Consider the following 26,887-nt stretch of genomic DNA (forward strand, 5'->3'; position numbering starts at 1 on the left):
CGCTTTTTGAATTGGTGTCGGTGGCCGCTCATGGCGGAGATCGTCTGTGTGGTGGGTGAGGTGCGCGGGGCCGGGCGGGCGACGCCGGGGCCGGGCGGGCTTGGCGCGGGGCTGAGGGGGGCGGGAGTGCCCGTGGAGGAGGCCTGCTCCCTTGGAGGAGGACGCGGGCTGTGGTGCCCGGCTCCACCCCGGGCCTCGCCGGCCGCCCGCGGCCTCTCCTGCACCTGCCGCGCTCACCGCCCTGCAGCAGCGGCCGCGTCTCATCCAGCCTCCTCGCCACACCACAGCCGCCTGCTTGCCCTACTGGGTGTCTCCTCAGAGGGAAACCAGCGGCAGGGAAAGGCTGGTGTTGCCTCCTTGCTTATAAGTGCATGTGAATGTGGGTGTTCTGGAAAACCTTTGGGTGCTCCCTGAGCGACTGGGGTGTCGTGCGTTGGTGGGCTGGAGGAGTTTTCTGTGTGTTCTCTTCTTTCTCTTCCACTTCCTGAAATTGTCAATGTCTTGAGTCCAGCGGCTAGTAGCTTTATGTCGGTATGTAATCTGGGACCGCCGCAATGCGGTGGATGTGACCACTGCAACTGGGTGCTGCATAAATCAAAACAAAAAAACCCCATGAAAATTCTGCATGCAAAAAGCAGTATAGGCTTTTTTTCTGATATGCTCTGTGGTTCCCTGAAACTGCAAGCTCACATGTGCGTGTTACTGGATGGAACAGTGGCTGCGTGATGGGAATCATATCCATGTTCTTTTTGTGATGGGCCTTTTTTTTAATCTGTTAAGAGCTTGTATGATTTTAATTTAGTTACACCCTTAACTGGAGCTCTTCTTGTTTTTATGTCTAATTTTACGTAAAGCTGGCTGTCTTGTAATAATAACTGATGATGCAGAATCTTTCAAGATTATGCACGTGATGGTATCTTCATAAGATATTGTCATACCTAGACAGGTGATTCCCTAAAGACCTTTTTTGGATGAGATTTTTTTTCTATATTGCTGTCATAGTAAAGCTCTCAGTTTTTAGTGCTCTTATCTAACTTTCCTACCTAATTGGACATGCCTTACAACACTTAAAGAATATTGGATGCTCTTGTCTTGGGATTTTACTGCCTCTTTCAGACAATGCTTTAGTGTATTATGTTGGGAACGAGCTTTTGAAGGGGCATTTACAGTCTTAAGAGCTTCTTTTGCCAAAGAAATACAAGAATTGTTTTCCTACAGCTTACCAGAGGTTATTCCAGTTATTGCTATCGCTGTGCAAATATTTAAATTCGCATGGCTTAGTCACAGGAAACGCATATTTATGGATGCATGGAGGAGAATGCAATATATTCTGGACAGGTGTCTTGGAACAAATCTGCTACAAGATTCCCATAACCTCTCATATTTTGTACAGGTACTTAAGATTTTCCGGTGTGCAGCAGTTTTATTTTTCCTTTGATGAGCAAGAAAGGCAGAGCTGTATTCTGCCTGTGAGAACACAGAACCTCTTTATCTGGTGACGAATAGGTGGTACTTTTGTGTTATAGTTAACATAGGTGTAAGCACACAATCTATTGTAGTCTCCTGTATATCTGCTTTTAACTCCCTTAGTCCATAACTCCAGTGCATTCAAGGGACTCTCATTGCTCTTGAGGAACTTCATATTTCTGTGTTTAAGGTCTGCTTCTTATATTCCCTGGGATTCCTTTTTCTTGACTGTAATGTCAAACCAAAGTTAATTGTGCTCAGTTCACCTAAAAAGTGAAATTTTTAGCAAGGTTCTTTGTGCCATAATTTCTCTAATGTTCTAGATGAACAGTGCTTGTTTTTGTCTTATATTGTGGTTGTAATGGCTTAATACTGAAGCAAGGAAGTGATTTCACCTTTTCAGTGTTTTACGATGAGGGTTTTTTTTTTTTTTTTGTGAACTCTAGAATCCTTGCTTCCCAACTGCTCAGTTCAAGTACATTCTCTTTGCAGCAGGAAGCCTGCCTAAAACATTTCAGTAAGAGGCTTCTTCTCAGTATTCTTTCAGAGCTGTTTCATCAGTGGGAATGATGATCACTCTTACTTCTTTTAGTAAGAGTCTTTTTCTCTCCTCTTTCTCCTCTCCAGTTTAAAGTTGTTTCTGGTTGTCTTATTCACAGGACTCTTATTAATGAGCTCTTCTGCAGATGACACTTAACTTACTGCATCCATGTTCTAGGTGCTGAAGAGAGAAACTTGAGAATTAATCATGTCTGACAACAGCACACTGATGTCTGAAACCGGGAGGAGTCTCTTGGCTGATTCTTCCGTTCTAGATTCAAAAATTATAGAGAATTCAAAAGAGAATATATTTCCTGCACCTATTTCAGATGTTGAAGGTAAAAGGAGAAGTCAGTTTTAAAACTATCATATGTTTGCAGTCACTTTGTAGATATTTTGTCTAAGCTACTGAAGTGTTTTTTTTTTTAACCACAGAATTGTGTGTAAGACAACTAAAGTATTTCTATTTGCTTGTAATGCAGTAGAATCATAGAATCATTGTTGTTTGACAAGACCTTCAAGATCATCAAGTCCAACCATAAACCCATCATGACTGCTAAACCATGTCCCTAAGTGTCTCATCTACTTGTTCATCGACCACGGCCAGGGACAGTGATTGCACCACTACCCTGTGTGGCCTGTTCCAAAAATCCTCTGGCCCTTTTGTGGAGTGTAGGCTATGGAGGCAACACTTTTTCCTTTCTCTGCACTTTTGAAAGCTATATAAATAAAGGGAGAAAATATATGCCAATGTATATTAAGGAAACACTTATTTTTAAGATCCATTTTTTTTCCTGATTTAGAGAAAAGGTATCTTTACATATTTTGCTTGACTTAGAGCTAAAATGTTTTTTCTTTTTAAATATGAATATTATCTTTTTTCTGTCTGAACAGAAGAAATGCCTCAGATAGAAACAAGAGTGGTCCTGGTTCAGGAAGCAGGGAAGCGTGAAGAGCTTCTGAAAGCCTTGGAGGTATGTAGGTCTAAGATAAGAAAAAATCACTGTAATGAGATAATAGAGTTCTAGACTGTCTTGGTAACTTGCTGATTTTTGTACTAAAGTTTTCCTCTTCCACAGACCATTAAGATAATGGAAGTTCCAGTTATAAAGATAAAGGAAACTAGTCCTGGTAAATCAGAAGAAAAACTAATAAAAAGTATTATTCATATGGTATGTCATGCAATTAAGCACACGTGATTGCATGCAGCATGTTGCACTTCACTGGGACTGGAATGTGCAGATATATTTATTTTCTATTAACGGGGCATAGTGGTCACAAAATAAGCTAATGTTTCTGATGGTGACATTTGAAGCTCACATCAAAATTGGCATTCTCTCTTTGTTAAACACTCAACTGTGGAGTTAATATCTTCATCTCTTAATTAGCAGCCTTTCTAAGAAGGGAATAGAAAGATCAAAGAAGTCATTCAAATGCGTGCTTATATTAAATCAACACTTTCATTAGTTTTGCTATGAATGGACTTCTTAATTGGTTAATTGACCTCTCTGTTTCAGCTGAGAATTGCATTTGAAATTAAGTGTGGGACGTGGTTATCTGTTTGTTGATGTGAAAAACCTAGAAAATAAGTTTAAGTGAAGATTGAAATTGGAACAGACAAACTATTTTTAAGCCCTTTTGAAACAGCAAGAATAAATGACTTTGGTATTTTAGGTCTTAGACAGCATGAAACTTGCTTCTGCAAGCTCTCTATATTAAGATGCAGTTGATATCAGCATCTTAGAGTACCTGAAGCTGCTCTGACAATCTAGAGAGAGAAATTTCATTAAGTATGTGTGCTTACTTAAGGTTCTCCCTTACCTTAAGTGTATGGATTTTTGCCAGTACTCAACTGCCAGTGTGAACTGATTTTTATCTACTAAAACTACTACAATCCTTGTCTTTCAAAAATAAGAATTATTTTACGAATTTTTTTAGGTACTGTTCATAGCTGTTCTTACACTACAGAATGATTCCATACGTTAAGATTCTATAACTCATCTAGCTTTGACAAATATATCTTATGAGTCTGCCAGTGAAATCTTAACTGTCTTTGCATTTATCTTTTTTTTCCTTTGCTGCTTTTTGTTCCCTTTAATGGTCCAAAATAAAGTTGAATGTGATACTACTTCAAGTATGTTGCTTGAATGATGCATCTCTTCCTTTCCCAACCTCTAAATCAAGGAAATCAAAATGCCCTACATGAAGATGGACTCAATAGAAGAACTTGGAGATTCTGATTCCCCAGAATTTGAGACGGTGTTTGTTGTAGCAGACTTCCAAGATTCTATGTTTAACAACCTCTACAAAGCAGATTGCCGGGTTGTTGGACCTCCAGTAGTACTGCACTGTGCACAGAAAGGAGAGGTATGGGCTTTTGGTCAAATCAGCTGAGCAGCTCTCTCATACAGTGAGTTCTCAATGTTAGGTGTTCAAAGCACAATCTTTGTGCTTTGCCACCCGCACGTGTGAGGAAAATTCTCTTTGGAAAGAGAATTTTGTGGAAAGCAGATTTCTAATATCACTTTATGGTACTGTGAAGTATTGAGTGAGAGAGGCCATGCAGACAGTGGTAAGACTGTACAGTAAGCACTATTGCTGCAGTAGCTGTGAAAGTTATTGACCTCCAAAGTTGGGATTTTATGTCATTATGGGAGGCAGCATGCAAGTGATGGTCTAGCAGGCACTTTGTATTTTCTAAGGACCTTGCTTAGAAGGAAGTGGATTGAGGGGGGGAAAAAAAGGATGTAGCACTCTCCTTGGGAAATTACGTTGCTTTGGTTACTTTATCAGAATTTGGCAAGTCTGAAGGTAAATTGTAAACTGAATACAGAGGCTTGAACTAATGTATAATACATTTTCATACTGGAAACAATAGGGCTGTATTAGAAAGGTTAAAACCCTATTGGAAACTGCAATCTTTTTGCTAATAAACCAACTACTTTTGTTTCAGCCTTTACCTTTCTCATGTCGTCCACTGTACTGTGCGAGTATGTTGAACTTGGTACTGTGCTTTACGGGATTCAGAAAAAAAGACGAATTAGTAAGTTTTTTTTTCCTCTTTTCTTTCATTGTTTTGATTTGGTAAAACTATTTTTAACTTGCTTTTAAAATGTTCCCTGGTTCTATCACCTAGTATTTATCTAGAACTAGGGTACTATGGAGGAATGAGTTGCATTTATTTATTTTGTTTTACTCCCAAAATATGATATCCTGTGAGAACTGTTTCTCTGTCCAGGTCTTGTGATATGGTTTTTGAATGCTATTAAAATTCATCAGTTGGCACTTAATTTTCATGTTAAACACCTATGAATTGATAATATGGCTCTACACTTTACTCTGGACAAGATGAATGAAAACTTTACGTGGTGTAAGGACTAGTAGTTAAGTTTGATAAGCTGGATTCAAGCTGGACAGATTGTTTATTTTTTATTTAAAATTTTGGTAATTGTTCTTCCAAATACAATTAGCTATATTAGGGATGGGTACCATGATACTCCTTTCTAATGTGTGAAATCTAAATGTGATTCTAACGTGATCATCATTATGTATGATGATGACTTGGGTAGTCTTCCTCAAGCTTCACGAAATCTTAAGAAAAGAGTTAACAGTTCTTCCAATGTACCAGCTCTGTCTTCTCAAGTTTGTTTAAACTCCATAACAAAATGCAGCACTTCAGTCATTTAGTGTAACCTCCTTCAAGTGACACTGTAAATCATGCTTATATCTCTCTTATTCTGTACCATATTCAAAAGGTGTACTGAAATTTTCACCTTTTAATTTTCAGATTAAACTAGTGACCTTGGTTCATCATATGGGTGGAATTATTCGAAGAGACTTTAGCTCAAAGGTTACACATCTGGTGGCTAACACAACGTCAGGAGACAAATTCAGAGTATGTAAGCTTGAGTTGGTACTTGAAAACTTTTAGAATTCAGCTCTTAAAAACTGACGTCTAATTTTTAGACTAAGTCTACAAATTACTGTTTTTTCCACACTAACAGCAACCTCTCTTGACTTGCCCTCTTGTTTGAATTGTCAGTCAGCTGTTGCTTTTTTCCCCCTTGGTTTGTCTTTCTAATCCTCTGATTGAAGGAGGGAGACCTATTTTCTGTTCAAACATTCCTTTCTGCTGACAGAAAATGTTAACTTAATGTGTTCTTCTTTCTTCCCATATTTTTCTTGATATTGGGAAGATTTAAATGGACATTTCACTTGTTACAGCTTGTACTTCCCTGTTTTGTAGATTGCTGTGAGTCTGGGTACTCCAATCATGAAAGCTGAGTGGATTTATAAAGCTTGGGAGAAAAGAAATGAAATGTAAGTGTCTGCTCCCTCCTTCCCCCAAACTAACACACTGTTTATTAGTGGTGTGTAAACTTAAATAGTGACATACTACTATTTTAGTGACTCTCTTGTCATCTCTTTTCAGTGATTTCTGTGCAGCTGATGATGACTTTCGAAATCAATTCAAGGTTCCTCCTTTTCAGGACTGCATGTTAAGTTTCCTTGGATTCTCTGATGAAGAGAAAGCTAACATGGAGGAAATGACAGAAATGCAAGGTGGTTGTTTATCTAAGTTAGCATGTAGAAAAAGGGGCATTTATATATGATAAATATTTCACTAGTACAAATAATTTATTGACTAAAATGATAAAATGGTGGATTGTCAATCCTTAAAGTTTGTGTGAACATAAGTTCCTGTAAATACTAAATACTTAGAACTTCAGGTGTGGATGGAACCGTACAATTTTAAAAAGATGAGATTTAAGGATTTTTGAAGTTATCCTGAAAAATATGCTGCGTGCTACGCTTTCTGCTTAAATTTTAATCAGTTTAATGTCAAATGGCTTCGTACATGCTTTCTGTGAATTATGCAATGTTTTAATCTTGATATAAGGCATCATGAGTAGGCGAGTCTGAAAAGACTTTCTTATTTTGGTAGTGCTAGTGCAAAGAATCTTATTGACAGTAGAGACCCAACAGATCAGTGTCCAATTCCCTATTTTTAAGTACCACCAGCCGGACTACAGGAATAGGAATAATGCAAGCTTATAATGGTAGGACTTCCTCAGAACAGATGGAAGTTGATTGGCTTTGCTCTTCTTCCTGACCTCATTTACCTAAAGCTTTTTATAAACTTGTAATGTATGCAGTTTGTATGTGTCTGGTTTGTGGACTTAGAGTGACTGTTCCTGGCTTGCTCTTCTAAGAAACAAGAAAAACTTTTCAGACAAATTCAGCATTTACCAGTAAAGATATCTTAAAGCCCTCTGAAACTCCAGATTCTCTTGGCTTTTCGATGTCTACCTCACTGTTTCATGCTTTGTCCAACTTAACTCTGGCATTAGACAGCTTTTATGAGCAGGGGTGTAATGTAAGCTCAGCAGCTGATTGTTGCACTGAAGAGTTTATCTGTCTTTGGTGGTTCTTCTCCTAATACTAGCTGTCACAGAACTATTAAGTAAGCTACTGATTTCTAAATGTAATCTAAAGTTCTACCAGTTCATCTTATTTCCTTTATCTAGGAGGACATCACTTGCCAGTTGGTGATGACAGGTGCACACACCTAGTGGTTGAAGAAAATACAGTAAAAGACCTTCCATTTGAGCCTTTAAAAAGTCTTTATGTTGTAAAGCAAGAGGTAAGTACTAATAAATTTCTTAAAGAATATTTTCATATACTAACCAATATGTGAGACTAATTTACCTTTTTGAATAAGCCACATATTTGCATATGGATATACAAGCTATTTTAATTTAAATGCATTATTTTGAATATTCTTAATTTCATATGAACCCCTATCATATGTTGGGTTTGTCTTATTCCTTCTTCAGTGGTTCTGGGGAAGCATTCAAATGGATGCCAGAGCTGGAGAGTCCATGTATTTATTTGAAAAGGTATGTAGAGCTCCCTCAGGTAGTATGTAAAATCAGCATTTGCAATAGGAGTCAGAGATTTAACTTCTTAAAACAACATTTAAATTCCAGATAAGCCATGATAAATTTTACAACTAACATGCTAATTTTGAAGAATGTAAATAGCCTGTCTGTCTGCTCTTGCCAGAGCAACTGTGGACAATACTACATAAATTTTTTTAATGTATTTTTTCTACTTTTATTACAGTCAGAGAGTCCAGGCCTTAAAAAGTCTGTGTCGCTACTTTCTCTGAATACTCCAAACAGCAACCGTAAAAGAAGGCGCTTGAAAGAGACACTTGCCCAGCTGACCAGAGAAACTGATATGTCACCGTTCCCGCCTCGGAAACGGCCCTCAGCTGAACATTCGCTCTCTATTGGGTCCTTGCTGGATATTTCTAACACTCCAGAGTCAAGCACTACCAATGGAGGTAGAGCTAAAACTTTCATTCAGAAACTTGCAATAATGAAGAACTTGCTGCAAATCGTACAAGTCATAGTGATAGTGGTGGGGGAAGTCGAAGAGGTTCTGCTACAGGTTTTCTGAGTAATTCCAGGCCTCTTTCCTCTTCAAAGTTTACAGAAAGCAGAATAAGAGTGAGTGAGGAGTTTGGTCACTGACAGAAGCCATGCTGCTTCCTGTCCTTGTAACAAGCATGCTGGAATCTGAGGGAGAACAAGGAAGTGATTTGCAATTAATAAGTAGAAAGCATAGGACAGTGTTACTTGAAAGTGCTTGGAATACTCTCCTGAATATTGGCAGCACAAAAGCAGTGTAGCTAACAGTTAAGCCATCCAAAATCCATGCTAGTTAAGATACTTGGAGAAAGGAGAACAAAGGATCCTTTTCTAAAGGAGCTAAAGAGAAAATTCCTGCAAAGCTCACTCCTGAACTTTTGAAATGTTCTGTTAAGGTAACACTATTTATGCCAGACTGTGTTATGTTTAAAACTTCACAAGAATATAAATCAACATCTTGTTTTGTTTAATTGGCAAAGAATTTTTAATGTTTCTGTGCGTGGTCCTTGTGGAAGGAGAGATCTGCAAGATCACGGATTAGTCAAAAGCTAGCACCTGAGTTTAAAAACAAATCCCAGTTCCATCATACAGAGGAGGTACTGAGAGTTGCTGCTGGTCGAAAACTACACAGCTCAAATAAATAATCTTGATGAGGCACAGTCTGTAAGCGGTGATTCAGAAGGAATGCAGTAAGGATCAGCCTGTTCTCAGAGACCAGCATTATAACTAGCGTTATCTAAGGATAATGCTAATACTCTTGTGTCTCCTGACACAGAAGTTTCTGCTAATCCAATATCAGCAGGCAGTTTCAGAAAGATTGCTATTTTGATAACAACAGGTAAGGTACTTATTTCAGACTAACAGTAATAGTAGTGAACTTCCTTCAATGTTCTCTGCTATCAAATACACCTATAAATATTAAAAACTGACAGAGTGTCCCAGATTGTCATCAGCTTTAGCTCTAAGAAAATGGCTTGTGTCTATTTTTCCTAATAGGATCAAAGACTGTAAATTTGAAAGGAAAGATGAATTATAACAAATGACTTTCAGCTACATACTTAGTACAAGGGGAGTGACAGATGAAGGATAATTGCTTACAGGGCAAATGTAATATATGTACAAATAATGTTCAGCATCTAACCCTTTAACCCTGTAAGAGAAGGTTAAGTCATGGCATGAACAAAATATGGTCTCCCAATTTAAGATTAATTTTGAAGAATAATGTACTATTGTTGCAATTCTACAATAGGGCTTTAATAAGGTAATTCTCTAAAGACTGCTGTTATCTGCAGAGTAACCTATAGAATAGCTTTAATAAAGAAGATATCTTTCCCTGAGAACTTCGAAGGTTTCTGTCTTTAATGAGCTTTATAGGGATTATATTGTAAGAGAGATGTGTTCTTTTTGCTATATCTCCTCTTAAGAAACACCAAAATCCTGCGCAAGGCCTTCTAAAAACTCAACACCTCTGCCATTGAAGCAGTCTGCAAGATGGCAGGTTGCGAAGGAATTGTATCAGACAGAAAGTAACTACGTTGATATTCTAACAACAATCATTGAGGTAAGCTGGTTTTAAAGCAGATATGTCTTGTTACAAGTACAGACTCTCTAGTGTTTTAGATCAGTGGGTATTTTTATTCCTTCCCTCACCTGTGATCTCTTCCCAACCTATGATCATCTGTTTTTTGAGAGGCTGGGTGTTTCAAAGGTCTGTAAAAGACTATAGTGAGAGTAAGTCTTGTCAGTAAAATGGTATGTTAAAAGTGTTTACTAAATCATAAAAGCTGAATTTATACAGTGGGACTTGTAGTTGATATGGAAATACCAAACTTCAAGAAAATAGTATCCTCATGTTTAAAAAAATTACTCGAAGATCAAAATAGCAAAAAGCTTAGATGAATAACTCCAGCTTTAAACATGAACTCATTTGCACTGGAGCTGATCTAGAGTATGAGTTTTGATGTGTCTGAGTAGAAAAAGAGATGAAAAGAGGTTATGCTGGAGTAACAGAGTGCTTGTATCTTAAAACCCCTCCTGTTAACAGTCTTGCTCTGACGGTGCAGAATGCCTCAAGATTATGCAGAAAAGTGTGATTTGCAGGAAAAAACACTGCTTTCACAGCTACTTTGAACCCACTAAGGGGAGGGTGGGAGAGAAGAGAAACTAGTAAATACCTATCTCATTTTTTTTTTTTCACCCATCTATTCTCTAATCCATCAGTTGTTTCAAGTACCGCTGGAAAAGGAAGGACAACTTGGAGGACCAATCCTTGCACAGGAAGAGATCAAGACCATATTTGGCAGCATACCAGATATTCTTGATGTGCATATTAAAATCAAGGTAAACTTTTTCTGTAACTCCTCTATAGAGGAAGTCTGACACTGGCTGAGATTATCTGCATGCTTTAAGTCATGTTTGCAAGATGGAATTTAAAAAGTGTATGTGGGGGACATTTATTTGTTTTGTTTTTTTTTTGGAGGAGGGGCTCTAGACATGTTCTTGTAAGGTGCTTTATGTTAAAGAAAATTGCCTTTTATCACCTACTATGAAAAAACTTTACCCTTTCTTTGAAGACCCTTGAGCCAGCTTTCAAAATAACCAGCTCCTTAAAACTGCCTTAGATTTCTGCCTCTTAAGATGACCTGGTACAGAATCCTCCTTAAGTGCTGACTAAAATTCTGTATCAGGCTGTATTTCTAATTTCTCATAACATTCCTTCTTTTAATATGTTTTGGTTTGAATGTAAGCTCTCTGCTACAAAAACCCTCACTAGGTCTCTTAGCAGGTTATGTTGCATGTTCATCAAATATGAAGCCATAAAATCTCTGTGAATATTGGCTTATATCAGTTCTTGTCTACATTTAACAGTAGGTCCTTAAAATAAAGGGGGTTGTGGACTGACGCTTTCAACTTATTGTGTGGTGTGTGTGAGGAGAGGTTGTGTGTGTTTAATTCTCAGGGATGTGTCTAGTTAATCATTTAGGTACCCACAGAGTCAAGGAGAGCAAAGAAGAGTGTGTTTGGTTGTGGGACAACTGACATGCTCTACAGGGTAGACAAAGTTGTTTGGATGTGGTGGTTTGTTATCCCTCCTCTTCAATGTGATGATGCTAAGAGGATAGATGGTGGAAACAAACCAATGTTAATGATGGATCTCCTTCCCTTACGGTGAATCCTGAACTTTGGTTGTGCCTTTGTGGCCCTCCTATAAGCTGACAGTGAATAAGCTTTATCCTTATCAAGCTGATACAAGCTTAACAGCTTGATCTCACTTTCCTTGACACCCTGGTACAGGAGGTGAGGAAATGTTGGTTCTGCTTCAATCCTATATTCTGTTTTGGACTTGAAATCCTATACTAGTTTTGCAGTTTTCTGATTGCAATTAATTCAACTCTGCCTATACTTCTTTTGAATTCCACTTGGGATGTGTTCAGTAGTTTAATGGACACATTGGCAGTGTCTTGTGACAGAGTTGGCTATCCCGTAGTACATAAATGTTATCTACAGAGGCTTGTGATGGCTGCTATGGTTGGATGGCTCATTTTCTTACCCTACTGCTGTGTATATTTTAGGAAGACCTGGAAGATCTTATGATAAATTGGACTGAAAGCAGAAGTATTGGTGATATCATTCTTAAATATGTAAGTTTCTGCTTCTTACTTTATAGCTCTATTACAAACTACTGTCTGAAGTAAACTCTTTGTATTTGATCTGGCAAACCCAATTAAAGTACTACTGAATAAGAAAGAAGAGTATTAGTCTATCTCAGGGTATTTTCTGTTTAGAATTATTAACTGTATCCTCCAATTTACAGCTATCTTAAAGGTAATCCAAGCTTACACAATCAAGCTGAAATGTGTATACCTTCTAATAGATGTAGAACCTTATCAATTTTTTGCTTCTGATGAGTGGTAAAGAACTTGGAGTTTCACAGGAATGTCTTTCATTCTTCTTTCTAGTGTTGAAACATAAATGTGCATAAAGGCTCTTTGTTTTCCACAGTACAGAGTGTGCAGAACAGGGACACTAGATCTGGCACTGTAATGCATTTTTGGATATGTCTGCTGGACATCTTGTCTTTTCACAGACTTGATCATATTGGGCAAACAGTGCTTCAATTTCAGAAGTTCTTGATCTTCTGCACTGCTTGGGATGGTCTATAATGTTTTAAAAATGATAGCATGCCATAGGGAAAATATGCAATTTCCAAAAAATCTTGTCAAAATACCTTGCTAGGTGATGATCTGCCTCTTCCTTAAGAGGTGCTGAGCAATCTTTGTCACATCATAAGTACTTGACCTTTTTTTCAGAGCCGTCTCTATTTAATCAACAGCATAAAATCTTGGGCATCTGGCATGCAAAAATATCTAACTTTGGTTCTAAGCTTGTGTTTATTGCTTTTTTTTATTATGCTTTGCCCGAGTAGCTTTGGTCATATGAGTATATGTACAGTGCTACATGATAGCATGTATGTAAAGCAGAGTCTTAACACTGGTTTATCTTTCAGTCAAAAGACTTGTTGAAAACATACCCTCCATTTGTGAATTTCTTTGAAATGAGCAAGGAAACTATTACAAGATGTGAAAAACAGAAGCCAAGATTTCATGCCTTCTTAAAGGTAAGTGTCAGCAAAAGTGTTTCCTCCCTTCCCCATCTTCTAAACTAGTTTAATTATATGAATTTATGAATGGAAAAGTTTCTGATTATACTCTCAAATATGTGTACTTTATCTCTAAAGATAAGTAGAGATGCTTTTCTTGTTCCCCCTTCATATGCTTTAAAGACTTGTAAGTTAAATTTCTTTAAGAAATACTGGCATCAGCTGTCAAGTTTCAGAATTTAAAATTTCTCAACATTCTTGTCACTAATGAATAGGAGTATAAAATGGGAGATCTAGGGGGAAAAAAGATGGTGCTCTCCTACAAATGTGTATAGCTCATAAATATGGCAGTATGACTTTAAATACTCTCTTGTATCTGACAAATCTCTCCCAAATAATGGGATTATCAAACTGGCAAATTTTATGTCTTTTTTTGGAGGCATAGGAGATCCCATCTTTTTAGTTATAAATATTTATGTAGGGAAGCAAATGAGAGTGAGCCCCAAATGCAAACTGTAGCATCAGCCTCTGGAGTAGGGACTGCAAGGGGAAGATAGTTTAAAAATAGGTATTCCAAAAGCACAAAAGGGATAAATACCAAAAATGCCGTGTAGGTTTGAATAGAACATGTTTTTTTAATGTGATCTGTTAAGTGACAGTGCATCAGGAACATTTGCGTTGACAATTCCACACATTTTTTTAGCATAATGCTAGTTTGAAGGAAAACAATTATATTAGAGAATTATTTCCTTTCTCTTCTCCCACAGATAAATCAAGCTAAGCCAGAATGTGGCCGTCAAAGCTTAGCTGAACTCCTTATCCGTCCTGTTCAGAGACTGCCTAGTGTTGCTCTGCTTCTAAATGGTAATCTAATGATACTGTGTATTTTTTGTATTAGTATCTCTATGAAGATGTTAAAACTAATCAAATGGCTGCTTTTGTCATAATTAGGAATAGCTTTTCCTCCCTAAAACAAGTCTGATGTTGAGTGTTAATAGTGCTGAAATTGTGTTAACTTCAAAGCAAACTGCCTTCCTATTTCTTACTTCTCTATATTCTCAAGACCATTAGTTTTAAAGGTCCTGGAAACTTAAACTATTCTTTTTTTAAACTGTAGATCTTAAGAAGCATACAGCAGAAGAAAACCCAGACAAAGTAACTCTAGAGAGAGCTATTGAATCATTAAAGGAAGTGATGACGTAAGTGATATTCTAAGAAACATACTACCATGTGTATAGTTTTTTCTGTATTGCTTAAACTTGGAGCATATTGTTGCTGTATACTTAGTCTGCGTGAAAGTATACATAATAGCATGTGTTCTTCAGAGTATGCTGCCTGTTCTTGTTGCAGAAGAGTGGGTGAAGGGGAAACAGAATATGAAAAGTTTAAGCTGTGTCTCTGCTTTGTCAGATGGTCTTCCTTTTGCTGCTGTTAATGCTCATTCTGTACCAGAACTTTCGAGAGGAGTCTGTGACTTTCTTGCTTAATACCTCTACCTGAGCAACTGCTCAGTCCTTGCCTCAGTGGAATGTTGAATTTTTGAGTTTTCTCTGCTCTGTCCCAACCCTTCTATTTCTACATGTTCCGTCTGTAGTGGAAGAAATGTTTTCATTCAGTGGAAACATGCATATACCTCAAGATTTAAAGGATGCACTACTGGTAGAAAATTTTTGTGTGTGTGTGTGTGTTTTCTATCTTAGCTACTCCTGGCATCAATCCACCAGTTAAATAGTAGAATAGCTTCAGTCTTAAGCTAATTAGATAAATCTTGCTTCTTTTGAAGTGTCTGTATGCTTACATCAGTGAGACACCCTTTGTTATTTGGCAAATGGTTGTTTAATTTTAGCAAAACTTTTCTGTATAGCAGTTACACTTGCACTTGTTCCTTGAGTTCTGTGAGCTGTAGCCCTGGCTTGGGGAAAAATACGTGATATCCAGAGCTATGTTGAACTGGTACCAAGGTCATAATCATATTTTTTATTATTAAAAACACATAATCTACCAGATCATGTAAGCTACTGATATCATGCACAAGAGTTGTTCTAGATCTAAAGTTTCCTATATACTTAGCATATAGTGGTTGAGCATTTCTTTCTAAATGATCAAGTGTGTTTGATTTTTGCGTTTTCTATTATTGCTATAAGAACTGTATTTCTTAATGCTTAACTTCATTATTTTATGTATCCTGAGTACGGTGTATTCATTAGTCGTGCTTGATAGTAAAAATAAATAATATGTTTCCTTCAGACACATTAATGAAGACAAAAGGAAAACAGAAGCACAAAGGCAGATCTTTGATGTTGTCTATGAAGTTGATGGATGTCCAGTAAGTAAATTCTCTGAAGCTGCAGACCTGTAAAAATAAATAAGCAGCCGTTTGTTCCCTTTGTGGAAGTACCTAGGTTAAAATGCAGTGGTAGTGTGTAAACAGATTCCAGTGTTAAATTGCAAGTGATAATCCAGCCCTTGAATCAAATGCTTAATGAGCTCTTTGCTTCTATCTTATAGGCCAATCTCCTGTCCTCTCACCGAAGCTTAGTTCAGCGTTTGGAAACGGTTGCACTTGGCGATGACCTCTGTGACAAGGGAGAGCAGGTCACACTCTTCCTGTTTAATGATTGTCTAGAGGTAAGATTATTATGTAAGTACATCTTGTAAATTGAATTACAAAATGCTTGATGCTAAGCACTATAAACAAGTGAAAGCTAGAAGCCTTGTGAAGTGTAATTAAGTCAGGGCAATGCATGCTGATGTTACTTTTACATTGTATAAGGCAACATGAGGAGCTAGTCAGTTCTCTGTGGTTGTCTTGCAGCAGGATCAAGAAATTAATATTGAAAGGCAATGAAAGGCATTCCTCTCTAGGAAATAGAATTAATATTGCTTCCTGGAAATAAGTCTAGTAATTCTAATATGTTGGCAACATAGATGACTGATGCTTGTCTTTATGGCTACTAAACTCTTCTCTAGATAAATGCAAGAGTAATGTTTCTGCACAGTGTGCTTGTGTGCACCCTCCTCTGAACAGTTCTTTCTATAGATACGTAGATATGTACCACAGATATGTGTACTCTATGTATCTTTATACTTTCTTGCTCTGTTTAGAGTAGATTATTCTCAAAATGTTAAACTGCTTATCTGAATTACACTTTCAATGCTACCAGTGGATAAATGTATGTTGGACCCCTCTGCCTCTGTAGCATGTTAGTCCTTTTAAGGTTTATTTGTACTTAAATGTAAAATACCCAAATATGAGTGCGATCAACAACAGCAGCAACAACAAAAACCCAGAAATAAATAATTAAGTAAAAGCCACACAATTTGATACAAACATGGCATTATGCCTGGGTGTGATTGTTCCAGTCTTCCCTGTTGCAGAGGTCTGAGATAGTAACTAACTTGAAGGAGAGAATTCTAAGATTACAATGCCATTATATTAAAAAAAAAAAGTTTCATTTGCTGTTGCAGCATACTGTTCAAATAATATTTTTTAAAATTAGCTATTTTGTATGTAACAAAAAAAAAAAAAGAAAAACTCAGGGCGGGTTTGCTCTGAGAATTGGCTCAACTTCATCCTGTGCTTATCTTTCAGCAAGCCTAGGGTTGTCATCTCTTGATGCTTGTTCAGAATTTCTCTGGAACATCATGCTCTCTGCTGTAGGTTATGCAACTGTCACATATCCTTCCTGAATAGGATTACTGTGCTTCTGCTGGTACATCTTTTGTTTAAAAAAATATTGGTTTTGTTAAAGCCTGAAGTAATTCCTGCACAGAAAAACACATGCTGTTTTCCTTAATAAAAGGACTATATGCACGAGCAGCAGCAAGTGGTTCTTTTGGGACACAACACATCCTAAACTGGTTCATGTACGTAGACGTTCTTCTTGTCTGTTTAAATGTAGGATGCCTTATAAAAGGATTTCCTTGTTCTGTAGGGCAGAACTAAGGTTTATGATGCAAATTGCTCTGCCTCTGACTCTTTCCAGAGGTGAGAGTATTAATGCTAAGTAGGAAGTACTGTTGGGCTACCTGAAGGCTTAGTGAATGGTGATACAAGTGAACTCCATGAAGGCTTATGTGATAGGATAATTGTAACCTCTTCAGAATATTTTTCCCACATACAAGAAAACAGATAGAAGGGAAAACAAGGCATTAGAAATATGCCTCTCTTTAACCTATTATTATTTTCTGCTTGCCTGCAGGTTGCAAGGAAACGGCATAAAGTTATTGGTGCTTTCAAGAGTCCCCATGGTCACACCAGGCCTCCTGCATGTCTCAAGCATGTTGTTCTCATGCCTCTCTCCCAGATCAAGAAGGTGCTAGACATCAGGGAAACAGAAGGTTTGTATGTTTAAGTACCTGGATAGCTACTGAAAACTGGTTTAGAGGATGCAGGATGAAGACTTGCTGCCATGGGAGAGAATGCTGAGGTGTAGTTGTATTGTGTTTTATGTGTGTGAAGTATGTTTTGTTTTGTTTTTGTTACAGTACAGTATTTAATTTTGCTTTGAGGCTTGTGTGAGGGGGAACCCAGTTGCAGAACATCAGTTACTGATTGTGATGAGCACTGTACACTAAAATCTGGGGAGAGATCAGCTACTCTCTCTTTTATTGTTCTTCATTGTTCTTCTGATGTATCTTTTCTGAGCTGGAGAAGAGCTCTAGCAATCTGAGTTCTTTCTTGACTGTGTTTAGCACTCTTCAGCTATATCTGTTTTAGAGGAGTGTCAGCAGTGGATTAATTTTTTGCTATCAAGTGAGCAACATCTGTCAGATTTTTACCAATTTTGTCAAGACAGGAAAAAATGAAGAATTCAGTATTAATAATGACATTCTGAACTACTCAAGTTACAATGATTTCATTGTAAATGTTGTTCACCTTACTCTGTCGGTAAAGAAATAATCTATATGGTATTTCACGAGTTAGTGAATGTCAATCTCATTTTCAGTCTGATTTTCTGTTGCACCCAGTACAATTGACTAGTCTGTCAATTATAGCGTGCCAACTATTTGGTGATTAAAGTTGTCCAAACAGGTGATGACAGCCTCTTGAAACTAGGATGTAGACAGAACACGTGGCTGTTGTATCACTGACAGTATTGCTCTTGTGCAAATAAAGCAGATTTTGCCCCCGTCTAGTAACGGGCAGATAAAGGGTTAACTCTTCCAAAGATTTGGATTTCTAGGCTTGTATGAAATCTGTTTTTTTTTTTACTTTTATTACTTACCTTTTTTTTTTAAACTCCAGATTGCCACAAAGCTTTCGCCTTAGTTGTGCGGCCACCTACAGAGCAGAACAACAAACTACTCAGTTTCCAGATGACAACTGAAGAACCTCCTAAAGAAGACTGGTTGAAGATGCTGTGTCGGCATGTGGCTAACACAATTTGTAAAACAGATGCAGTAAGTGCTCTAGAATCATATCATTGATTGAAAATGTTTTGAATACAGGAAGTTAAACTTGTTAATAGCAGGCATGCTACAGAAATAGAGCAGAAGTAGAGCAGAAAGTACTTGACTGCATCGACTCTAGCATGACTGCAACTGAGTAGGTAAAGTTGAATAGGGGCAGATTGCATGTTAGATTCTGCAGAAGCTAATAAGCACTAAAGTGACTTCAAGAATCACACCCTCTCTTACCATGAACAAGCTTATTTATAATTCGAGCTCTGCACTGCAGATCTTTAGTAGAGCAGATCTAAACAAAAGTGCATTCATCTTTCCTCTTGCACCCTTGTTGTGCCTTGTTATTCCACCATTAAGACTGACGTATTTTGATTTATCTCTCTTTGTATTAGTTGAAACCGTTTTACACCTTACGTGGCAAGGCGCACTAGATTGAGACATGAAACATCTCTTATAAATAGGGACTGTTCCCTTAGAAAAGGAAATAAAGGAGGTACTGACCTCAACACATTTTAGAAGTTGCGTATGTACTTTGTGCAGCCTGTCTGCAGTCCGCTGCCATATCTGAAGTGTAGACCTTCTCCATTGAGGTCAGGAGATGTTAATATTTTAATAGTCTCTGAATTTGCAAATTTAGATGACTGATATGTAACATAAGTGCAGCAAATGCAGCTGAAACAACTTGTATTTGAGAAATGCTTTGTTACACTCTATAGTCTTACTGTACAGTATTTGGTTCTCAGATTTTTAAACATACTCTCTTTTCAAGAAAGCTAGTTAGGATATTAAAATAGCATTTTGCCTTTACTTTTAGGTCTCATCTAGGAACTCATGATTAAGAGACTTGATCTTTTCCTCTTCCTTAGCTTTTTAAATATGAAGGAGGAAAAATATTGATACAGAAGTGTTAATTTACTTCAGTCTGACTTGCTCACCTGTTTTCTGTCACTCTGTTTAAATAAGTATAACAGAGCATAGTGGAAACTTCTGATTAAGCTGATCTCTATTAGAAACATACGTAAATGTAATAAAAAAAAATCTGTGTTGTAGGTAAATCTGTTTCTATTCCCTCTTGCCACAGCACATTCTAAATCACATGCTGACGAATCATAACATGCTATGCCAAATCCTTCTAACTACAATTTCTGTAGCTGCCCATTTGTAACAACTAGATCATGCTTCTTCCCTACTGATTTAAAGGTTAAATTAAACTTCAGTTAGAGCAGGCCCCGCTCTGCTTCCCAGTTCAGGGATGTTTCACTTATTCTGTTGCCTTGAAAGAACCGGAGAGATTGACTGCCGCATGGTGGCAGTAAAGGCTTTGACTCTGCTGCTTTGTTCCGTGCTAGGAAGAACCTACATAGAACTTGCTCTCTCGTTGGCATATGATTTCAAAACAATTTTTAGGGTGAACTATCCTTTCTTAAAATAAACCATAATAAAAAAAATGCCCCCAGCAGCCTCCTATCCCCATTGCTTCCTCTGTTTTCCCTCTTCTCCCTCCTTTCTTGTAAACAGCTGGCCAGAGATTACCTTGCACGTGCTAGAGTTTAAGGGCAAGGCATGAAAATCTTGTGGGTATTCTGAAACATCTGCTGATATTAACCTGAAAGTTTTCGTCATAATATTTGATAGCTGCTGCTATCAAGATTTCATTTTGAAAGGGTCAAAAGTGTGCTAGAGGGGTAAAGGGATATGTATGTTATGAAACCCCCTCAGGCACACTTCAGAGCTATTACCTTTATTTTGGTCAACGCTGCATTTGAAACTGAGTCAAACAAAACGTAAAACTGATGGATGAAGTGTTTCCATAAACTGACTGCAGCAGTAGCTTATCTTGTGAGATGGCATGAAAGCAAATAGCTGCTTAACTGTATACTGGGAGTTAACAAGGGAGGAATATGACAATTAAGAGCCTCTCAATTTGAGCTAATGAGCTAGAGAATGGTATTTTGACAATAGCTGGTATTATTGTTGATGATTATTAAGGTGATCTCTGTCTACAGGAAAATCTCATTTATACGGTTGATCCTGATTCAATTGAAGTAAATACTAAAGATATGGACAGTACACTAAGCAGAGCATCCAGAGCAATAAAGAAAACATCAAAAAAGGTAAGATACTCCAAAGACTGTGTTTCTCAGTAAAACCTGCTGTAGTCAAAACTGTGCTAGTGTTCCTGTTCCAGGCCTAGGACTTATGGTAGTGACAAAAAAAACTTAATCTGAGCTAAAACTCCAAGTATAAGCTCCTTAAAGAAATAGGGGGTGTGTTTAGGGTTTTGACTGAGTAGTTTTGGAGTATATACATATAAGCCTGAGTATTATGGTCATAAGTAATCTATAGCTGTTTCAACCTGTTACAAAATTTATTTTCAGTTTAATATTTTGAGACGTTAAATATAAAACTGACTGCATATTGAATGAATTAAAATCCGAACACTAGACACAATGATCTAATTCTAAATATCTTCAAAGACTGATGTAGATGGTATATGACCTGGGTAATAAAATACACTTATACCATGTTGTGAAGAAAATGCTGAAAGTTGGTCTCTAGCTGCAGAAATAAATGCTCTTTTCGATGGGGCTTCATTGATCAGATATTCAAGACCAGATGAGTGTACCCTGTGCTGCAGGAAGGGTCTGTGTGGGGCTATGGGAAGAAGGTTCCCTCTCTGCTCTGTCACCTTGTCTGTGCTGTGTCAGGTTCCACAAAGGATTATGGATGTGTGGTGACTGAGTATGACATAGCAAGGAAGGAATCTGCTCCCCATCCTTGGCAGCTTTCCAGAAGGCTCACTATGTTAGAAATGATGTTACTGTTTCCTAGAGAAAACTGTAGAGGCTGCTATAGTCTGGAAGCTGCAGGAGGCAGAACTGAGAGCAGTCTAGTGGGAGGGATGTGACTTTGAAAAACTCAGTCGCATTTTGATTTTTCAGAGTGTTATTTTTCCAAACATCTTTATTTGGGAAGTGAAATGTGCAGAGAGCGAAGGGGAGCCTTCAAGTTAACCTGCAAGGGATTATGATTTTATTCTCGATATGGTCAAATTAAGGAAGAGGGGCTATGTGTTTCTGACTCAGGTCCTGTTCTGCAAACATTAAATACTTGGACGGTCATCTAATGTGGTAATTAAAGTGGTTTGTGGGTTGTGTGTGTATAATGTGGGGTTTTTTGGTGTATATATTTTTTGTCAATGTATGACAATACTTGTCAAACTTCTCAGGTTACAAGGGCATTTTCTTTCACCAAAACACCAAAAAGGGCTCTTCGAAGGGCTTTAATGACACACAGCACCATAGAAGGACGAAGCCCCTGCTCAACTAATGAGAGTTTTATAGGCAGTCGCCTGCCTAGTACATCGTCCCTAGCGGTAAGTGATTGGCTGTGCAGGCTGAGTAAGTAACCTCGAGATCACAGGTTTTTTTAATGCCTGATGCAAATCATCTTCTATCAGTCTTAAGAGCCACTGTGAATTTTTTAGCTATATTCATAGATGTGTTGCTTTGAGCAGCATCTTTCAATGAGGGAATGTTTAACATGCTGAAAATTCGGAAAAATCTGTTAAATACTAGAAAACAGGAGTTACCTAGTACAGTGGAGTTGGAAGCTTGTCAGATATATCCTCTTCTGAGCAGGTGAGAAGTTCCCAACATGCAGCCTTACAAATCTTAAGGCAATGTACACAAATGTGCTGTACAAACTCAGAATAGTATGGTGGAAATATCAGTGAAAGTAGTGAGATGACACTGAACAAACTGTGAAGAAAGGGTGGAAAATATTCTTAAAAATATTTTGAGGAGAATCTTAAACTGCAAGTGAATTATCCTCTATATGAATTTAAGAAAATGTAGTAAAAAAAAAAAAAAAAAATTTCTACATACTGCAATCTTTATCCTGTACCATGCTACTCACTGCAGCTACTCTTTGCCATTTCCTAGTGCAGCCTCGTATAGCAACTAGATCTGTAGGGATTTTTTTTAATTGTCTTTCCTTTCACTCCTAGTATTTGAGTAAACAGTATGCTGAGTAAACATTCTTAAGCCTGAGTTTGTAGGACATCTTGCTCTCGGGCCTTTGCCCTGTGTGTTTTTCTTTAACTGCCTAACATGTCAGTAGCTTAATACAGAGATGATTTGGTGTGCTTGAGTTGCTATTTATTAGATTTGTACAGCATAAAGATACTGCCCTGATCTCCCACTTGAGGTAGGCATGCAGGGGCATGAATTAATAAGAGGGGGAGAGAAGTATCACAATAGATCCCCTGGCTTTAAAGGGGCAGGGAGAGAGGAACAAAGACGCTGAGTGGTTATAACCCAGTTCTGTCTTGAGATTTTCTTTCTTTGATTGAAGTTAACCCAGCAATTCTTATTTAATTTTTTTTTGACCCACACTATTTTGTCTTCACGTGGATACAGCACTGGCTCTGTATTTCGGGAAAATGTCAGCCTTACCTTCCTTCCCACCCCCTGTAATGATGGGTACTTGGAGATGGTAGTAAAGACTGTTTTTTCCATTAAGTTTCACAAATTCTTCCTAGAGGACCCCCTATAGCTTAGCAGCAGGGTGTGTATTGATAGGGGCTGTGTGTATGTGTTTTGTTGTGGGTGGGTTTTTTCTTTTTGTTTTCTCTCTCTGCGCCTACTGTTCCACTCTACTGAGCTTGCATAAAGTCTCTTTTGATTGAATCTTAGGATTGGGTCAGAGCAGAAATACATTTTCCAAAAAAAAACCCTACAGTTTTGTACATTATGTACAGGCTCTTATAATGTGTAATAAACAAGAAATGGCAATGGGTTCAAGACTTAAGTGTAATAACCATGTATATTAGTTTCTAACAGTGGGGAAAAAGTGAGGGTTGAATTTCAGCCCCTCAAGCTGAGGAATTAATTCCGCCTTAGACTTGCAAGAAAGCTGTCTGAGTCCAGTGAGAGACAAAGCTGTTATTCAGACAAATTGTTCTGTTTAAATAACCTTCTGGCACAGCAGTTGTGGTGTGTGTTTACCTCCCCACACACACCTCAGTGTAGAAAAACTACAGAGCAAAAATCCCAATTGATCCTAGGTGTTCAGGTTGATTCTTTGTTTAGGTCAACTGTTTCGCATCTTTCTAATTGTAGATTGCTTTTCATCTTGTATGTGTAGCCTAAATGGATCTGTCGAGTGTCTGGTTAACGTTCACTGCTCCAATCCTTTTGCTAGGAGCTCTCCAAATCTCTGCAAATATTTGTCTTCCAAGTGCTGTAGAAAGCAAAGGAGAAAACAAATAAGTCCCCCCTCCAGTTTAGACAGCTTAAATGCTCTTGCCTTTGACAGGTTATGTCCTACCTGTGTTATAACCACCATTTGTGGTGATAAGAGATGATGGTCAGTTTGGTGCTGACAAGTCCAAATTTGGACCATTTATGTCCAGGTTACATGTGCGTAAAACAGTCTGAGTAGCATAAACAAAGACAAAATAGTACCATTAGAGAAAACATAGAATCAACAATGTATCATTGGTGTCGGATTTTTCCTTTGACTTGTTCTAATACACAGGATTGCACTTAATACCCATAATTGGTCTGGTGGTGTTTGTGGTTGAGTGAATATGACTTCTGCATGACTTAGGAACTCTTATGACATTGTCTATATGACAAGTATGGTGGTGGTTTCTGTGTCCAAGCTGCAGAACTCACTGGCCTGAGTGCTCAGAGCTTCAAAGTCAAGTGCTGGGTGCCGTTGAGCAATGAGTTTCACCTATGTCTTGTCTTGGGCTCTCTATAGAGGAAAAAGGATCAATTCTATGCAGTACTTGAGTCTAGTAAAAGAGCTGCTATGTATAGAGAAGTTTAGGATTTAACTGAAATATTGTCTAATGATTGCAAATAAGAGATGTCATAAACTGATCTTGGACTGCACGATAAAATAACATGCCCAGAATATCCCTATTTACCAGATTCTTCAAGCATGCAGGTGCACTGAGCTGTATAACTGCCATGACTTGTTGATGCTTGGAAAAGCTTGGCTGTGGCATAAAAATCAACAGAAGATTGCTTGTTGAAGTACTTGAAGTACTAATGTAAAATGAGTATAAAAACTGAGTTGGTTCCAAGAGGTTAATGTTTAATGCTTCATATTGATGCATTAGTTTCTCTGTAATTGTATGTCCTAGGCGCAGCCTGTGCTCCTAGCATTAGAGAAGTGCTCCTCTTGCCTAGTTTTCTAGCCTAGATAGGCTCAACTAAAGCTTTTGACAGGTTGTTATGATACGATCTACTGTTTTCTGTTGCCAGGAAGACATGTGTTCAGCATCTAATTTGGGACTGAAATCTTGTAAGAATACAGGGACTTGCAGGATCTAAGGGGAGCTCTATTTCCTTAGGAAATTACAGTAACATTCCTTTCTTTAAATATGGAAGGAGACTTACTACAAAAAATAATGCAAGATGTGCATTAGAGTTTTGTTAACAGCCGTTTTCCAAAATACATTCTGCATCTCAAACTGATCACAAGGAAAATCTTTACTGAATTTTTCAGTCTAAGCATTCTACTGTGCTGTTCAATAATGATAAATCATTAATTTTAAAACTGCCCCTATTCTCTCCTTATACACTTATACCATGCCTCAAATATGAGGGATGACTATTGTGCTATTGACATAGAATATATGACCAAATAACCTCTTTCTTTGTTTCTTTGTTTCTTTCCCTAACAGGCTGTTCCTTCTCCTTCCTTGGTCAGCCTTCCTTCCATCTTTGAAAAAAGGAGTCACACATTAAGCCGATCAACAACCCACTTGATATGACACAGTTTCTAAAATACAATGTCATATTGTAGTGACCAACAAGCAGCTGGCTGTTCGAATGACCTGTTACTGACATTAATGGTACCTTAGTCATTAGCACTTAGCAATAATTAGCAAAATGTTAGTTAACACTAAGTTAATCACAAGAGGTTTTTACTTGTATTGAAGCAGATCAGCTAATCAGTGGAACAGGCAACTTTGTCTTTAAGACATTTGCACAAATCTTTTTCTCTCACCAGCATAACGGAAGCGTCCTCTTTCATTAAAAAATGTCCCCTCTAGGCAATGAACTAGTTTGTCAGATTTTGCAATGAAGATGATGATCGTGTAACACACCACTGTTTCGGATGACTCTTATATTTGCCTCACTTCATCAGTTGGCTGAGTGATCTAAACCAACACCTGAGCTGTTGATGTCTTCAGTGGAGATGTGTTATGAAGTACCTGACCTTTTAAGTATGACAGTTGACCTGTTGTACAGCTGCTTATTCCAGATATTTTGTAAATGTAGCTGTTTATAAAGAAATAGATTCTTATTTTACTGACTCCATAATGGTCTTCTGCAGTCTCACTGTAACACGGTGGTAAGTTATGTAGGTTGATCTGAACAGTCAATTTAAAGCCAGGACTCACTTTGAGCACCCAAAGTGATTCAGGACAATTCAGTGGAAGTCTGAGGAAAAGTAATAATGCTCTGTGTGTGTTTGTGTGTCTGTTCTGTTTTGTTTTTGTCCCCACTCTCTAAACAGCCATAATTAAGAGAAGCTTCCAAATACTTAGCTAACAATTTGTTGTTTAACACCAGAGATGATGGTTGGTGACGGTGGAGGTGAAACTCGAGGGCCTGGTTTTGGTGTGCTAAACCTTAGGTGCAGCACTACTAAGGCTTTCCCCAAGTTGCTTAGATAGGAGTGTCTTCATTCACACCAGTCTGTTTTTTTCCATCTCCTCTCAACTGCTCTGTACCAACACCATCTCGGGAACCATCTAAATATGTATATTTCTGCATTTCATTAACAGTTTAACTGTCTGCTTGTATTAGGAGTTCTCAACTTCTGTTTCTTTTTTTCTGAATCTTTTTAAACCACCACAATGTTGTCTATGTAATTAGTGATGCTTCCCACTGTGTCATATTTTGTCTGTTCACTGTTTTTATATAGCTTTTTTTGCCAATCCTATCAATGTAAATAAACTGTTTAAAATAACACTGCTTATGGTTTTGCTAAACAGATTTAGAGTCCACTTTTTGAGCATAAAATGTGTTGGGCTCTAGCTTACAACTATATTCTGGCTAGTCATCTAGCTATAGTTCATAGTATATAACCTAGCAGACAAAATCTTCTACAACTGACCCTTGACCATCATTCTTTTTATATGTGCATCATTCTCTTCCCCTTTGTCTTACATACCCAAAAATATGAATCCACAGAATGAGTTTTATTGTTTGTTTTCTGTCCTTATCCACTTGAAGCAAACATCTAAGTTTAAATATATGTTGATGTTTATCCAATAAGAAACCATCAAGTGACTGTAGAAAATAAATGATTTAATAAATATTATTCTGAAAAGTCAACTATGGTTGGATTTTTCTTTTTTCGGAACCTGGTAAACTCGCCTATTAAGCGGATTCTTGCAAAGTTTCTTTTC

At 37.7% G+C, this 26,887-nt stretch overlaps 1 protein-coding gene across 3 annotated transcripts; it reads left to right on the forward strand.

The window, feature by feature from the left end:
* ECT2 (epithelial cell transforming 2) lies at window positions 1–26,683 on the forward strand. 3 transcript variants are annotated; one of them, XM_026045335.1, is made up of 25 exons: window positions 1–51; window positions 2,186–2,345; window positions 2,902–2,981; window positions 3,087–3,179; window positions 4,192–4,374; window positions 4,961–5,050; window positions 5,795–5,902; window positions 6,254–6,327; window positions 6,440–6,570; window positions 7,536–7,651; window positions 7,845–7,907; window positions 8,134–8,356; window positions 9,869–10,005; window positions 10,665–10,784; window positions 12,017–12,085; window positions 12,952–13,062; window positions 13,812–13,908; window positions 14,162–14,243; window positions 15,292–15,370; window positions 15,553–15,672; window positions 17,247–17,385; window positions 18,293–18,447; window positions 20,457–20,564; window positions 21,680–21,826; window positions 25,151–26,683. In XM_026045335.1, the coding sequence occupies exons 2-25, from the start codon at window positions 2,216–2,218 to the stop codon at window positions 25,238–25,240; spliced, it is 2,745 nt and encodes a 914-aa protein (XP_025901120.1). In that variant the 5' UTR covers window positions 1–51; window positions 2,186–2,215; the 3' UTR covers window positions 25,241–26,683. The 3 variants fall into 3 exon arrangements, with proteins under 3 accessions (XP_025901120.1, XP_025901122.1, XP_025901121.1); XM_026045336.1 differs by having other exon boundaries at window positions 18–60; XM_026045337.1 differs by lacking the exon at window positions 3,087–3,179.
* Window positions 26,684–26,887: the final 204 nt, after the last annotated feature.

This window comes from Nothoprocta perdicaria, unplaced genomic scaffold (genome assembly GCF_003342845.1).
Source record: "Nothoprocta perdicaria isolate Ctin4 unplaced genomic scaffold, notPer1 scaffold_4, whole genome shotgun sequence".
NCBI lineage: Eukaryota > Metazoa > Chordata > Aves > Tinamiformes > Tinamidae > Nothoprocta > Nothoprocta perdicaria.

What these genes read in the sequence shown, in the direction of transcription:
- ECT2 (XM_026045335.1), top strand. Translation starts at nt 2,216, where the DNA reads ATGTCTGACAACAGCACACTGATGTCTGAAACCGGGAGGAGTCTCTTG. An exon ending in CGTCAGGAGACAAATTCAGA is followed by an intron (nt 5,903 to 6,253) that starts GTATGTAAGCTT and finishes CCTGTTTTGTAG; the next exon opens with ATTGCTGTGAGTCTGGGTAC. An exon ending in AGACATCAGGGAAACAGAAG is followed by an intron (nt 17,386 to 18,292) that starts GTTTGTATGTTT and finishes TTTAAACTCCAG; the next exon opens with ATTGCCACAAAGCTTTCGCC.